At 37.9% G+C, this 15,609-nt stretch overlaps 1 protein-coding gene across 11 annotated transcripts in view; it reads left to right on the forward strand.

Annotated features, from left to right (window-relative positions):
* Positions 1-15,609, forward strand: part of ZEB2 (zinc finger E-box binding homeobox 2) — a 132,546-nt gene that overhangs the window by 92,427 nt on the left and 24,510 nt on the right. For 10 of the 11 annotated variants that reach the window (XM_051848719.2, XM_051848720.2, XM_070070965.1 and 7 more), the window contains one exon: positions 3,459-3,530. The exons of the other annotated variant lie outside the window; for it this stretch is intronic. In XM_051848719.2, coding sequence (XP_051704679.1) covers positions 3,459-3,530 — 72 coding nt within the window. The remainder of the gene's footprint in view (positions 1-3,458; positions 3,531-15,609) is intronic. 11 annotated transcript variants of the gene reach the window in all.

The raw sequence follows: 15,609 nt of genomic DNA on the forward strand, positions 1-15,609 counted from the left end.
AGAGTGTGGCGAGAACTCATGTAAGACATACCATTTAAATGAGCTGGTGTTAGCTATTCATATTTGTTAATGAACTAGATATGCAGGGCTATAAGAATGAATGTTCTGATGCTTTAAATTTTAATATCTAGAAATCAAGGGTAAGGACCAATTACTAGAATTTCCACCCTTAAAGGAATAATTAATAACGATATAACAAATGTACCACCCCAAACTTCTTAAAAAAAAGTTTAATTTAAAAAATTAAGATCAATAGTTGAAAAGCAGCCAAAACAGCAGTGTCTGGCTGTAGTAGTTAGTGGTGGTAGAAGCTTTTTGTATTGGCCATGGATCATAATTCTAAATGTTTTAATATAGAATAAGCCACATGAATGCCTTGCAGTCCCTGTTATCACCTGTAGTTAATGGTGCCTGGGATACAAATGAACAGGCTGTTCTTTGCTCTTACCTTTATGGTAAATAAACTAGCATACTGGAGTCACAATAATTAAATAAAATGTAAATCCCTAATCTCATTTGGCTATTTGGACCAAGAAAGTTACCGGGCTATTACCTGTCTAGTTCTAATGATTAGTAATGATTTATTGTTCTTTTTTTTTTATTGTTCTAAAAGTGCTCTGATGTGGTGCCTTGATGTCTAATGAAAAGAAATTGGTCTTAAAAAACGACTCATTGTTTATCCTGACTCTTAGATAACACATTTTTCTTCTGATAAAATATTTTTTTTATTTATTGTTTGAAACACACAATATAGACAATAATTCTAAATCTGGTGCTGTTTTATTTAGTAGTGTTTTATCCCGGTGCCTGGCTGTCTGCAGTCATACCTCAGCACATAGCTTTAGTCTGAGATAAGCCCCCTCTCCTCTGCTCTTTCTCCCATGCTTTCTGTAGTTTGTCTGCAGGATGCAGGTTTTGAACTGAAGAGCGCAGTGGAGTTCTTACTGTGCCTTTCCGGTTCCAGCACAATCAAAGTTTTGTGTTTGGAATTGTCCTTGACATTCTTTCGTCCCACAATGGGGTGGACACAGTGTGCTGGAAACCATGACATCATTATCATTGACACAGACTTAAATAAATCACCTGCATCTTGGCCTCTTTCTGCTTATTCAAGGATTCTTCATCCTAAGGAAGAAAGTGCTCTTTATTTTCACAAACCTTCATCCCAAGGGTGACTGGAAAACGCAAACTTTTACAAGTGTTTTAAAAATAAATATACTATGTGGTTTTAGACACAGTGCTGAGTCAGAAGTCTCTTGGAAAATGTTTAAGGTTAAGCTTGAGGCAGAGAGATAGCAAGGATTGCTGTTCATTCACAGGAGATCCTCCTGCAATATGTATCATTATAGCCTTCTGAATAGGGATTCACTTGAAAGTTAATTAAATAGGTACATATGTATATTTATATATATATATATATACATACATATACACACACACACGTATATATAAAACGTTTCAAATACATACCTGAAAAGTCTCAGGGTTACATTTTAATAAGTTGAACTTGGTATTTGAAAAAAAAAAAAAAAAGAGCTTGATGCTCAATAAATCATAGTGAAATACACTCTAGGTAAAAGTGGCCCCAGCTCATCTGTTGTCACTGAAAGATCTTAGTTGCACATTCTTCGGGAGAAGGGAGTTGCAGGAAAGCGGTAGTACAGAATGCAGCATACACACAGTGCCAATGACACGTTTGTGCACCCAGCATACATTAATTTGGGAAGCAACCTCCTACGGTAACTTCTCTTTACTTTTTCATAAGAAAATGACAATGAGGAAGGAAGTGCAGTGCAGCAGAAATCTTGAACATTACCACTATTATGCAAAAAAAAAAAATTGCTGCTGACTGTTTTCCCCTCAGTGACTTGATGTGCTCTCAGATGGAAAACTTATGATTCTTGTGACTCTTGGCTACCAGAAATCACATGAGATGAGTGAGGGAGAAAGACACAAAGCTATATTTATATCTAGTACTGAACTTCTCAGAAATACCTTAATTTAATTCCTTGCAGAGACTGATAAAAATACCAGATGAGGGAGCCTTTCAAACGATCAATTATTACAATTGACAATACAAATTGCTATATATTGAACTCCTAAATGTTTTATGCAAAATGTCTCTGTGAAAATATTTCTTAAACAAAGGAGAAGTCCAGGGTCAGGAATGAATTTAAGTGGTTGCACTATTTAAACAAGTATCATTTGGATGGTCTATTATGAGCAGTGGCATTAAATTAGCATCTATATGCATCTGTGTATTTTACCTTGAGAAGACAATGACTTCTCAGCTCTGATTCCACAAACAGATATGCTGTAGGACACTGTAAAATATATCTAAATTTTGCTATAACATTTGCTAGGACCTGTTCTTCTGTCAAAGTAAACTAGAATAAACAGAGAATGAGCTGAATAAATTTAAGAATTCACAGAGTCATATTTTTAAAGTCCTCTTGTTTAAGTAATGTTATTATCACAGAGAGATAGTCATCCTGGATCTTGTTTGATTCTCATTAGTGTTGCCATTATAAAAAAAATTACATGTTTGAAAGTTCATGTCCAACTTGCTTAGTTGAAAGACTTTTTACTTGTCAGCTACCTGTCCTGTCCTCTTCTACCTGTCCTGCGATGTGGTAGGTAGAAAATTCAAGGAATCTTCTAGTTTTCAGACTCTCCCTTATTTTAGAATATTGCAGTTTTTGAAAATGGTCTTAATGACTTATGAATCTTCAACTTCAATGTGACACATATTCAACTTCATCAGAACATTGAGCTATTGCTGTAGCTATATATTTTTCCTCAGAAAGTTACCTAGTGGGGCATAAATGATAAGGAGAAAAGATGGACTGGTTGGGAAAGGAATAAGAAAGGTATGGTTGAGGAGTTTATATAGAACAGTGAAACAGGTATTTTGGATACTTCTGGAATATTTGCTTTATGTACTGGACACTCCACATTTTAATGTGTAACAATTAAGGTTTTGATAAAGTATGTTTGCATAGATCAGCACCATCACAGCTACTCCAAGGATAACGAAAAACATGAAAATAAAATGAGAAATACTGACTTGCCACTTAGCATCCAGAGTTACCAGAAGCCTAGCAGCTAGCAAGCCTGTTCATAAGTACAAATACTTAGTTGCTTTTGACTCTTATTGAAAAAATAATATCTTCCCCCTGTTTGTCACTGGAACTGCCACCAGAAGAAAAGCCTTTCGTTTGCTCCAGATAAGCACCTCTGTTTTTCACAGCTTGCAGTAATGCTTAAAGTAAATAAGTTCTTGTGCAGCTAGCACTATTGGATTCATTCAGTTGCATGAACAAAGCTATTGTTTAGAGGTTTACAACAAGCCTTTTCTGTTTCCTTTAAAAGAATCTTCCTTGTTCCTGTGCTTGGCATGCTTAGTATAGTAAGCCTTTCTACAATTTTCAAATGCTAAAGATAATTTTCCCCCACAGAAGAAATGAAGGAAGACTATGACACTATGGGGCCAGAAGCCACGATCCAGGCCGCAGTGAACAATGGCACAGGTATGTAGTGTTTAGCACACTGAAATCGTACTTGTCCTGCGTCATGTGGATTGAGTGTCAGGGAGAGAAACACTCACACTTCCACTTGCATCTCCATGATCTGACAAGTCAGTCAGACTTTATAGGTCTCTGGTTTTGTTTCAAATTAGAATTCTCTACATTTTGGTATTTTATTAATCAAATGTATCTTTCATTCTTATTCCCCTAATTTGCCTCTAGAGCTCAGTATGAATGAATTCTTTCACAGCACGAGTTGGGTGCATTTCTAGTAGTAATTTTTATTTGAAAAGAGTACAGAAATAATTGCAGAATTAGACGATGATGTTCCTCTACTAGATACCACTTGATATCAGTCATTGAGAATTCAAATGGCTCAGTGTAATTTAGACTGCAAAATGTTTTTTTTTTTCAGAAAGACAAGTTTCCATGAACACTCTTTACAAATTTAGTCATTTGAGTTCTTTTTCATTCTTTCTTCACTTTAATTCTCTCTATATTTTAGCCCCTCTAAATAATGTTTTTCAGACAGAAGTTTCACAGAATTGACAATTTCACTTCTTTTTAATAAAACTAAGATAGTGCAGGAGAGACTAAGTTGTATTTTGTTTGACTCTGCTAGTGCCGTAGAATGGAGTCTTAGAACACTTATAATCTATAATCCTCGGCCAGCGTGGCAGCTCACTAGGCTAATCCTCTGCCTTGTGGCGCCGGCACACCGGGTTCTAGTCCCGGTTGGGGCGCCGGATTCTGTCACGGTTGCCCCTCTTCCAGGCCAGCTCTCTGCTATGGCCAGGGAGTGCAGTGGAGGATGGCCCAAGTACTTGGGCCCTGCACCCCATGGGAGACCAGGAGAAGTACCTGGCTCCTGCCATCGGATCAGCGTGGTGCGCCAGCCACAGCGCGCAAGCCACAGCGGCCATTGGAGGGTGAACCAACGGCAAAGGAAGACCTTTCTCTCTCTCTCTCTCACTGTCCACTCTGCCTGTCAAAAAAAAAAAAAAAAAACAAACAAACAAAAAAAAAAAACCTATAATCATCAGTTCTTTCCAAAAAAACCAGAATGATATCTCTCATACTCTCATGTCATCAGCACAAATTTGCATGGACTCAGTATGTTTCTCTCTTTTCCTGGGTGAGACTAACTACTGTTGGTGTTTCAAACCATCCTCCACACTAGCATTACAATATTAACATAGTGCCCAGTATCAAATTATCGTCTAAAACAAAATCCAAAATATCACAACTATTTCCACTCTGCTCACTACTGAAAAAAAAGCAGTTTTTGGAAGTTTCAGAAATGTAAATAATTAAGATGATATTCATATCTCCCTTATATTGATACCCATCATAGTAAACTGTTCATGCTGTGTTTCTATTTAGAACACCCTTATTAATAACTTAAGCAGCATTAATTTACTTTCTTGGGTAGAAAATGAGGGAAAAAAATGAAAAGCAACTGTCATTTTTATTCTTGAGCATTGTCAACTTAAGGCACAAATGAAACTATAAATAAAAACGAAACTATACATTATATGGCTAGGAAAAGTATAGGATTAGGAACCAACCATACTAATTTTTAGACACAAATTTGGGAATAACTGGATGGTGACCTTGGCAAGTCAATTACCCTTTTTGGAATTCTGTATCCACACCTGTAAAATGAACACATTAAACTAGTTACTTTCTAAGAACACATCTAGTTTTAATATTCTGTGTTGCAGTCACAATATTACCATGCAGAAATTGATATAAGAAGCATTTTTTAAAAAATATAGTAATTAAGAGATACCATGAATTAGATAATATCTGTAATGTCCCAACTCATGGGATCAAAAATAGTCACACATTCCCTTTAAAGATAGATTTGTAAGCTATAAAGTGTTACAAAGTGACAATTTGTTATCCATCGTATACACCTCGAATCTAAAATGAGGTTAAAAAAAAGTGCCACGGGTCACTAGGCTAATCCTCTGCCTTGCGGCGCCGGCACACCGGGTTCTAGTCCCGGTCGGGGCGCCAGATTCTGTCCCGGTTGCCCCTCTACCAGGCCAGCTTTCTGCTGTGGCCAGGGTGTGCAGTGGAGGATGGCCCAGGTGCTTGGGCCCTGCACCCCATGGGAGACCAGGAGAAGTACCTGGCTCCTGCCATCGGATCAGCGCGGTGCGCCAGCCACAGTGCGCCGGCCGCGGCGGCCATTGGAGGGTGAACCAACGGCAAAGGAAGACCTTTCTCTCTGTCTCTCTCTCTCTCACTGTCCACTCTGCCTGTCAAAAAAAAAAAAAAATTGTTCCTATCCAGAAAGTATAAAAATCAATCTTGAATGTCTTTTCACCAGATTTTAAGATTCTCTTTTCTCATAATACTTACTGTTCCTTATAGTTCATATATATTCAGTCAGTAAATAAATCAGTTAAATACTCACTGCGTGTCTTCAATATATTCACTGTTGTATGCATGTGTGGTAGAAGATGGTCCAAGAAGACTAACCATGGTTATTATTTAATTTAGAAAATGAGACAAATACACATGAAAGAATAATTAATAAGTGATAAATATGTAACAAATGACAGGAAGGATAAGAATTTGAGTTCCAGAGGTAGGAGAGGCCCCAAGGGGCTGGTATTCACATAACATTTTATAATACAAGTAGAATTTGAACTTACTCCATTTCAGGAAGGGTTTTTTAGCAGAGGAATAAGTGGCCAAGAAGGGAAAGTGTAATGTCTCTTCAGAAGATAGTGAGTAAAAGGATTTGACCGAATCAGAGGGGCAATTTGTGGAAAAGAAGACTGGATATTTAAGCTGAGGCCAGTTGGTAAAGACCATAAAACATCTGATGGGAGAGTTTGAGTTATGTTATACTAGCATAGTTTCTGTAGGGGTGAACTATGCACTGAGAGACCAACTAGAAATTACTGTAGTTATCCAGGTGCAAAAGGATAAAATCTTGTCCTATGGTGGTGACAGTCGAGAAATGAGCAACATGACTTTTCAAAAACTATCAGTTATCTGGTTGGTGGAGACAAAATGGCTTCGAGATTACACATCTACACGTTTATAATATAGCAATGTTTTTTATTTCTAGAGAGTCAGAAGAAAGATTCAATCTTGACAAGATCCTGAACCAGCCTTTAGACATAAGCATTTCTGTATTAAAGTTAGTCATATAAATGGGAGTATGGGAATGTCCATTAGAAATGAAAAATTGAAACTCAAGAAGTCAGGGCTAGAGAATCCATTTCACTTAGATTTCATGAAGACAAAAAGTTTCTCCATCTGAAAAATGAGCTAAATTATCATATCTATGTCACGGTATTGTCGAGGTAATTGAGAGTCATGCAAATATTTTCAGATACTATTTCATGTCTTGGGTCTTTGAGATTTGCAATTGGCAGTGTAACTTATTGAAGCAAGTAGAAAACGGAGGTGAGAGCTTCTGGTGGATAGAGAGAAAGCCAAACTCGTTGGACAAACAAAGGTTGTAAGGAGAGAGAAAAAAAACGTAAGCATCCAGAAGGAAAGAGAGAATTTCATAAAGCTGAGAATGGTTGACGCGATTCAAACTTGAAGTGATGGCATGGAAGGAATGCTGAGCAGGTACATTCTACTGGATCATTAGGAATTTACTTGTCCTCATTTTTTTTTCAGCCTTCCACATCAGGTATATTTAGTAATTTTATTCTGCATAAGAAACATTCCTGATTGAAGAGAGAGAATTTTACTTATAGAATCCCTTATGCCCTTGCCATTTGATTATCTTTTTCTATTTTTTTAGAAATCTTTTATTTAATGAGTACAAATTCCATAAGTACAACTTTAGGAATATAGTAATACTTCCCACCATACCCACCCTCCCACCCCCACTCCAACCGCACCTCCTCCTCCCTCTCTCATTCCCAGTCCCATTCTCCATTAAGATTCCTTTTCAATTAACTTCATACACAGAAGACCAACTCTATACTTAGTAAAGATTTCTACAGTTTGCACTCACACACACACACACACACACACACTATATATATACACACACACACAAATATCTATATCTATATATATATATATATGAACTGAGAACAAGTCTTACAGTTAATTCTCATAGTACAACTCATTGAGGCCAGAGGTCTCACATGGGGAGTAACTGTACAGAGACTCCTGTTGTTAATTTAACAATTAACGCTCTTATGTATGACATCAGTAATCACCTGAGGCACTTGACATGAGCTGCCAAGGCTATGGGAGCCTTTTGAATCCACCGTCTCTGTCAGTATTTAGGCAAGGCCATAAACAAAGTGGAAGTAGTTCTCTCCTCCCTTCAGAGAAAAGTACAATTCTTCATTGATGACCACTTCTTTCCACTGGGCTCTCACTCACAGAGATCCTTCATATAGAATATTTTTTACCACAGTGTCTTGTTTTTCCATGCCTGAAATGTTCTCATGGTCTTTTCAGCCAGATCAGAATGCCTTAAAGGTTGATTCTGAGATCAGAGTGCAATCGTCATTTGTGGTCCTTAATTTTTATCTGTGTTCTTTTCAGGCACAAATAGATCTCTTCCCAGCCATAATTGTGTGGCTTCTTATCTCTAGCATCCTTTTGGATGCTAAATGTATGTGAAATTGGAAAAATACATATTTTCTGATTGAAATTACTTCTGAAATAATCATTTATTTTATTTACTTTAAAAGCAGAGAGGCAGAGAAACAGAGAGAAATCTTCCATCTATTGGTTTGCTCTGCAAATGCTCCCAATAGATAGTGCCAGGGCAGGCTGAAGCCAGGAGTCAGGAACTCTGTGTCTCCCATATGGGTGGCATGGACTCAAGTACTTGGACCATCACTTGTTGCCTCCCAAAATGCACATTAGAAGGAAGCTGGGATGGAGAATGGAGCCAGGTCTCAAATGTAGGCACTCTGATATGGGATGCAGGCATTCCAAGCAGCAGCTTAACTGGTGTACCCAATGCCCATCCCTGAAACTACTTCTCAATTGGCTGTCTCTTTCCTGTTTTCCCAAGAACTATTCATCAAGACGCATCATTGGCTAATTTTCTATAGCAATCTCAAGCTTCCTTCAGTCTTCCTTCAGTGAATCTATGAGGTTTTTGGTCCTTAATCACTACAGATGTGGAAGAGTTTAGGTCAAAAAGTGTTTTGAAAGCATGAGAGTGTGACTGAGAGAGGAACAGTACTAAGACTTCCCTTTCATAGTCTTAGATTGACATGTTTTGACACCTGGACTGAAGGAACCAACCAGATACTTTCATCTTCCAAAGTAGAGAGTCCTACACTGAACTCTCCTTGAATCCTCATGCCCTCCTTTGTCAGTCCACATCCTTCCTAGAGCCCTTTCCTAGTGGCCACTTCCCTTCTTAGACTGTTTATCATCCTTGGTATCTATAGGGTAAAACCCACTTTCTTCACTCCCACCTTAAGTGCCATCCATTTCATTCTAACAGTTCTCCATTGTAATCAGACCAATCCCTTGGTGATATAAAAACAATCACATTTGCAACAGCCTCTGAACTTCTGCATATGCCATCCCTTAAGTCCCTAATCTCTTACCCCCATTTTTCCAGACATCCAACTGCTACTCACCCTTCTGTTCTTAAGGGCCCCAGCTCACATCTCATTTCCTAAATGTGGTCATCTTTGAACACCTCAAACCACATCAATCTCTTCCTTCTCTGAAATCCACGGCTCTAAGGTATATACCACTAATTTTAGCTTGTTTTTTGTTCCTCTTTATACTGTTTGAATCCGTTTCACTTAGATTTCATGAAGACAAAAAGTTTCTCCATCTGAAACATGAGCTATATTATCATATCTATGTCACGGTATTGTCGAGGTAATTAAATAAATAGCATATATATGTTGATATTAGCAAGTTATCAAGAATGTTGACTGTAAGAAAAAGACTATGATGTTGCCTCAAAGTTCCTGGTACAGTTGTGAACGTACATGGTAGACATTGTGAGTGGTGGCTTAGATAAGCGAGTGAACATTTTGTGGAGATGCAATGGACTGTGATATAGGAAGCCCCAATGGGGGAACACTCTTCCTGTGACAATGTCTTTAGAAGAGGAAACCAGGCCTTAAGTCCTGATGTCAAATTGTTAAAGGAAAAGCAACACAGCATAGAGCATCACTACATTTTTCCTCCAACAGGGGTAGAGTAATAGCACAACAAAATTGACTTGTAACAACATAAGGCATTGTAAGCCCTGATTTATAGTAATAAGTTTCTATCTTGCATAATTAAATAGGTTTTAGTGTTTTTAAAAAGAGAAAGAAAAATGCAATGCTTTATTGCATAAGATAAGCAATACCCTTTTTACAAAAAACCCTGTAACACCCAGGTAGCATTCAAATTCAAAATAAAATTGTTAGATAAAATTTTTAAGAGTGTGTGAAACATGTGTATTCTAAGAAGACTAGAGAAATGGAAAACTGGGGGGTGTTACACACATTGAGCTTGCCTCCACATCAGTAGTAACAAGGATCTGTCTTAGGTGCAAGGGGATCATTAGCATTAATGCCTTCCATGTGTATATCAAGACTCAAATAGGCCCCTGATGTTTTTCTCTTTGAATGTGTGAAAGTTATATTTACTCAGACAATCTAGTACTCTAGTTATAAAAGGCTATTAATAGCTACCTGCATGTTCACTCCTTTTGCTGAGGAAAAAAAAAAAACACCTTATATCCAGAAATTGGGCAAGGTCAATTTAGGTCTCAGCTCTTAATCTTACACAAGAAAATTCTTATCTAAGGACAAACTATATAGAGCCTAATTATAGTCATTAAACACACCTTTACCATTCCAAGCATAATATATGCAATATTTTACATATGAGAGGCAATACTTTTTTGGAGTACTCCAAATTCTAGAGCCAGAGAACCTACATTTGAATTTTGTCACTACCAATTACTAGTCAAATGAACTTGAGTATGTAATTGATAAGCCTTCATTTCTACATCATTAAAGTGGAAGTAGTAATTCCTGATGTAGAAGGCCCTTTGGCAGGGATTAAATGACATGTCATTATTAAAGCACCAAGTTCAATGCCTAACATGGGCTGGATGCTTACACAGTTTTGTTAGGTCAGATGGTTTGTTTGCATCTACAAAATAAACTTTTTATTCGTTAATAAATGAATTAATTGTGAACTGTGTCCTTCCTTCACACTGGTTCCTCATTAACTTCTGTAGAAAGCAAATATATAATATTTAACAAATTTGTAATAAGAGGACTAGCCAGTCAGTTTTGAGAGCTTTGGAGCCTCTGTCGCTTTGGAGCCTGCGTCATGGCGCAGCAGGTTAAGCTGCCACATGCCACACCTGCTTTATCAGAGCACTGCTTCGAGTCCCAGTTGCTTCATTTTGAATCCAGCCCCCCCTGCAATGCACCTGGGAAGGCACCATATGAAAGCCCAAGAGATTGGGCCCCTGCCACCCATTTGGGAGACCTGGATAGAGTTCTGGGCTTATGGCTTCATCCTGGATCAGCTCCTGCTGGTGCAGCCATTTGGGGAGTGAACCAGTTGAGGGAAGATCTCCCTCTATCCCTCTGCCTCCATACCAGGCTGTATTTCAAATAATAAATAACTCCTCTGGATATTTTTGAGAACCTTTGCCAGTTAAGTTCCTTTGACATCCTAGAGAACTACATAGACAAGTTTTAGAACAAATTATTTTCACTGCCCTGGTGGTATATTTGGAGTTAAAATCTGAAGGCTAAGAAGGAGTATCTTAGTTTTCTACCTCATTTTCATCTTTCCTTAGTTTCCCTAAAGTAATTGGAGAAGAGGACAAAATTTTTTAAAGATTTTATTTATTTATTTGAAAGAGTTACACAGAGAGAGAGAAGGCAAGCAGAGAGAGAGAGAGAGAGAGAGAGAGAGAGAGAGAGGTCTTCCATCCGCTGGTTCACTCCCCAATTGGCCACAATGGCTGGAACTGCGCCAATCTGAAGCCAGGGGCCACGAGCTTGTTCTCAGTCTCCCATGCGGGTGCAGGGGCCCAAGGACCTGGACCATCTTCTGCTGCCTTCCAAGGCCTTAGTAGAGAGCTGGATCTGAAGTAGAGCAGCTGGTACTTGAACCAGCGCCCATATGGGATGCCGGAACTGCAGGCCGCAGCTTTACCCGCTACACCACAGCGCCGGCCCCGAGAGGACAATTTAGTAGTATTTATGATGTTCATGTATTGTAATGATGATAAAAGCTGTCAAAGATATTTCCTTTATTTGATAACCAACTAGCGTCAAGAATCATATTGTTTTTACCCCTGCTTACTCTGGATAATAACCAGTGAACAAATAATTAAACATTTATCCTTTGTTGACAACCTCCAAGATATCTACATTCATTTTTTTTTTTTTAGCTAGATTGTCATTTGTATACATAAACTGAACTGAGTCTTGAGCAAGTAACTTTAAGGAATAGAAGATTTAGTTCCTGCCTTTAAGGGAGACAAGATTTTATGGCGTGCAGAGAAAAAAAATCATAATAACAGGAAGACAAAATTTATAAATAAATAATTATAGGCTCATTAGTGTTTAAATAAATGATCAATTATTTTGATCCTACTAAGCGCCAGGCATTTTGTTAGACACCATGAAAGATACAGTGAACAAAGAACAGTCATTGCTATTAAGAATTTACATGCAATTTAATGAATGAAACAATGGTAGATAAATAAGAAATATTTAGCACAATGTTTGAACATAATACATGCTCAGTCTTCACTAACAATTATTATTTATTATAATAATGTATAGAATATGGTATGTTATTTAAAATACAACTATGTAGGTTCAAATAGAAAGTGTTCAGTGTTTCAAGGATTTCTGACAGAATGTAATGTCAACTGTTAAAGATAAGACAGTAGAGAGATGACTTAAGAACATTGTAGGTTACAGGGAAAGTTTTCTTCAGGACGGTGGCTTGCTGAACACGTCTCTGTGCAAAACAAAGACAGAAAGGCTGAAAATGTAAAAAGACTGAGTGAAAGATAGATGAGGTTTTCAGAAAAATTGTGATGGAATAGCTTTTAGTGGTAGCCATGGTAATAGACAAGAATGTGTCTGTGTGTGTGTGTGTGTGTGTGTGATTTAAGAGAGATGATCAGAAGAAAAAGGGGGAATGATGGGAGAGAGAATTTGGTCAATTTTAAGGTGATCTAGGGGATTCACACCATAGGGGTTGCACTCCCTGCAGTATATAGGAAAGAGATCATCTATTAGCAGGAAGGGGATGGAGTCAGGGCTGAAATCTTAAAAAGTGGAAATCTAGAGTAATAGCTATGGGCAATGTATGGGGATTCAAGTATCTTCAGAAAACAATATCTTATTTGGAAAATATAGTTGGAATTAGACTACACAGTTATTTAAGTTTCTTTAGATATGCTTGATACTCCAGGAGCAGAGAAATTGTTTGGCAAGGATATAGTGATGTGAGAAGACAAGGCAGGAATGGGAGTGATTTCAGGTTCTCCGGTGAACTGAAGCTAGTAAAATCGGAATAGGAAGACGAGAAGGTGGGAGTCAGAGTGAGAATTCCTGGTTCTGATTCTAAGAGATGGAATTGTCACAGGTTTAGTCCAGTTCTAAGATGTGGCTCTCCTTGATGCTGGAAAAATCCAAAGCACTACACATCTAGGATTCTGCACTGACCACCTTTTGAGTCATGTAGTTTCTTAGCATGATTGAAATTGTTGCCTGGTGGGCACATCATCATGGGAAATGTATCATTTTACTTGCACTTATAAGGGCAGCATCCTAAAGTTTGGTGGCAAAAATGGATGGCTGAAGGCTTCAAGACTTTACAGTTACACAAGGGAGGCTCTTTGTGGGTATAGGTTAAGTTTGCTCTTATCCATATTCCTTTTCTGCAGTGGTATCAATTGTTGATAAAACATTGCTGGTTGAATAAATGAACAAGCAAATAAATACATGTTGAGCACATTGTTAAAAAAGGAACACTGGTTTGAAATGGTAGCATAAATTAAGGAATCTGTTGACCCACACTCTTAGCTCTGCATGTCAAAACAGATGAAAGCAGGAACAGTTCTGCAGCAATATCTGTGAGGGATGGGATGTTATCTGGGGATTACATAGTTTCATTTAATCTGAAGAAGTGGAACGTGTGTAGGAGGATAGCATTAAGTATGTGGGGGAAAACAAGTAGTATGTGAAATGGGAAACTAAAATGAACCATGAATATAGTTCTTTTTTGGTCTGCAGTCCTAAATTAAACTGGAGACATTTTTATAGTTTAATATAACCTTAAAATATCTAATAAACTAATAGCTAATGAAATTCACCTTTACAAGTTGCTTTGGAAAGTTATTCTTTATTTAGTGCCTTTAGAAACTTGATTAAAAACAAGGTATTTCCAAGTTAGAAAATGGAATTGTTAAACATTAAATAGAATTAAAAAATATTTGTTTGTATGAAAGGCAGGTAGAATAAAACAGAAAGAGTGACAGAAAGGGTTCTCATCTACTAATTTATTCCCCAAATGCTCCCAGCTTGGGATGAAACTGGGATCCTGAACATAATCCAGGTCTCCTATTTGGGTCACAAGGGTACAACTGTGTCACTACTGCCTCCCAGAATGTGCATTAGCAGAAAGATGGAAACCAGAGCTGGGTATGAAACTCCTTTACTCCAGTATGAGATGTTGTCTTCCCAGCCAGCGCCTTTATCATTAGGCTCAATGCTCATGGACATTAGAAAAAAGGTTAAATATTTAATATTTTACATATATATGTTTAATTGGCTCCCCTGTGATATTTTTATGGTTTTATTTAGGATTACTTATAATGTCATTGTGATCTTTTCTATATCTAGGTCCTAAGTGGTATCAAATTGGACATGATAAAAAATTAAAAGATGGTCTCTCTCTCTCTCTCTCTCTCTCTCTCTCTGCTTCTCTTTCCTTCATTTTGAGTCATTGTGATATAGAGGAAAGAGCAATGGGTTCTGAGTTGGGATATGTGAACTCTATCTCCAACTCTTTCCAATATTAGTTTGTGACTTTTCATGAATCCTTGTTATATCATCTGTTAAATGAGGAAATTAGACTAGAAATTATAGGCTCCCCCCACGTACCTTTTCTTCTAATGAACTTCTACTGGGTGATATGAACAAAGAAAACCAAAAGCCAAAAGCTGGACTGGGCTGGATAGAGAGGGAATGGAGGCTTTCACAAAATTACACATGGGGCCAGCATGCTGGGTGTGTGACCTGTACAGTTTAACAGGGCCCTGTGTTTAAAAGGTTGGCTTTTCTGTTGCTGTTTTGAAACTTTTAACAATTTTTGAATGAGGAAACTTTGCATTGTCACTTTGCACTGAGCCCTAGAAATAATATAACCAGTCCTGATTACATATCACAAAACACAGGAGAATGATAGCAGAGTATAAGCCAGGATGGGAAGAAGTAAGCTCAAATACTCACTACCTGCAGTACCAAATAGAAAGGCAATGAGGTTCAGTTTGACAGCTCCTTCCTGGAGAGTCTCCAGAGCAATTCGATCCTAAGTAAAAACCTGGACTCTTAGAACCTTGCTTGAAAAAGAAGAGTGGCACAAGATAGAACTCCACTAATTTGCTAATATTAGTGATAAGTTTAGCAGGCTAACAAACAATGTTTAGGCCTCTTTAAGCATAAATTTAGCATCATGGGGCCGATATTGTGACATTGCAGGTGAAGCTGCTGCCTGCAGCAGCAGCATCCCCAATGGTTCAAGTCCTGGCTGCTCCACTTCTGATCGAGCTCCCTGCTAATGCACCTGGGAAAGCAGCAGAAGTTGGCCCTGATGCTTGGGCCACTGTACCCCTGAGGAAAACCTGGAGAAAGTTCTTGGTTCTTGGCTTTGCCCTGGCTAAGCCCCAGCTGTTGCCTCTCTCTCTCTCTCTCTCTCTCTCTCTCTCTCTCTCTCTGGTTCTGCCTTTCAAATAAATAAAATAAATCTTAAAAAATTATTTGTTCATCATATCATTAGCATAAAGTAAGGTAAAGAAAAAATTCTTATACTTTTGTTACAACTTCCAGTTCCTCTTATTCCTTTTACATGG

This window comes from Oryctolagus cuniculus, chromosome 3, assembly GCF_964237555.1.
Source record: "Oryctolagus cuniculus chromosome 3, mOryCun1.1, whole genome shotgun sequence".
NCBI lineage: Eukaryota > Metazoa > Chordata > Mammalia > Lagomorpha > Leporidae > Oryctolagus > Oryctolagus cuniculus.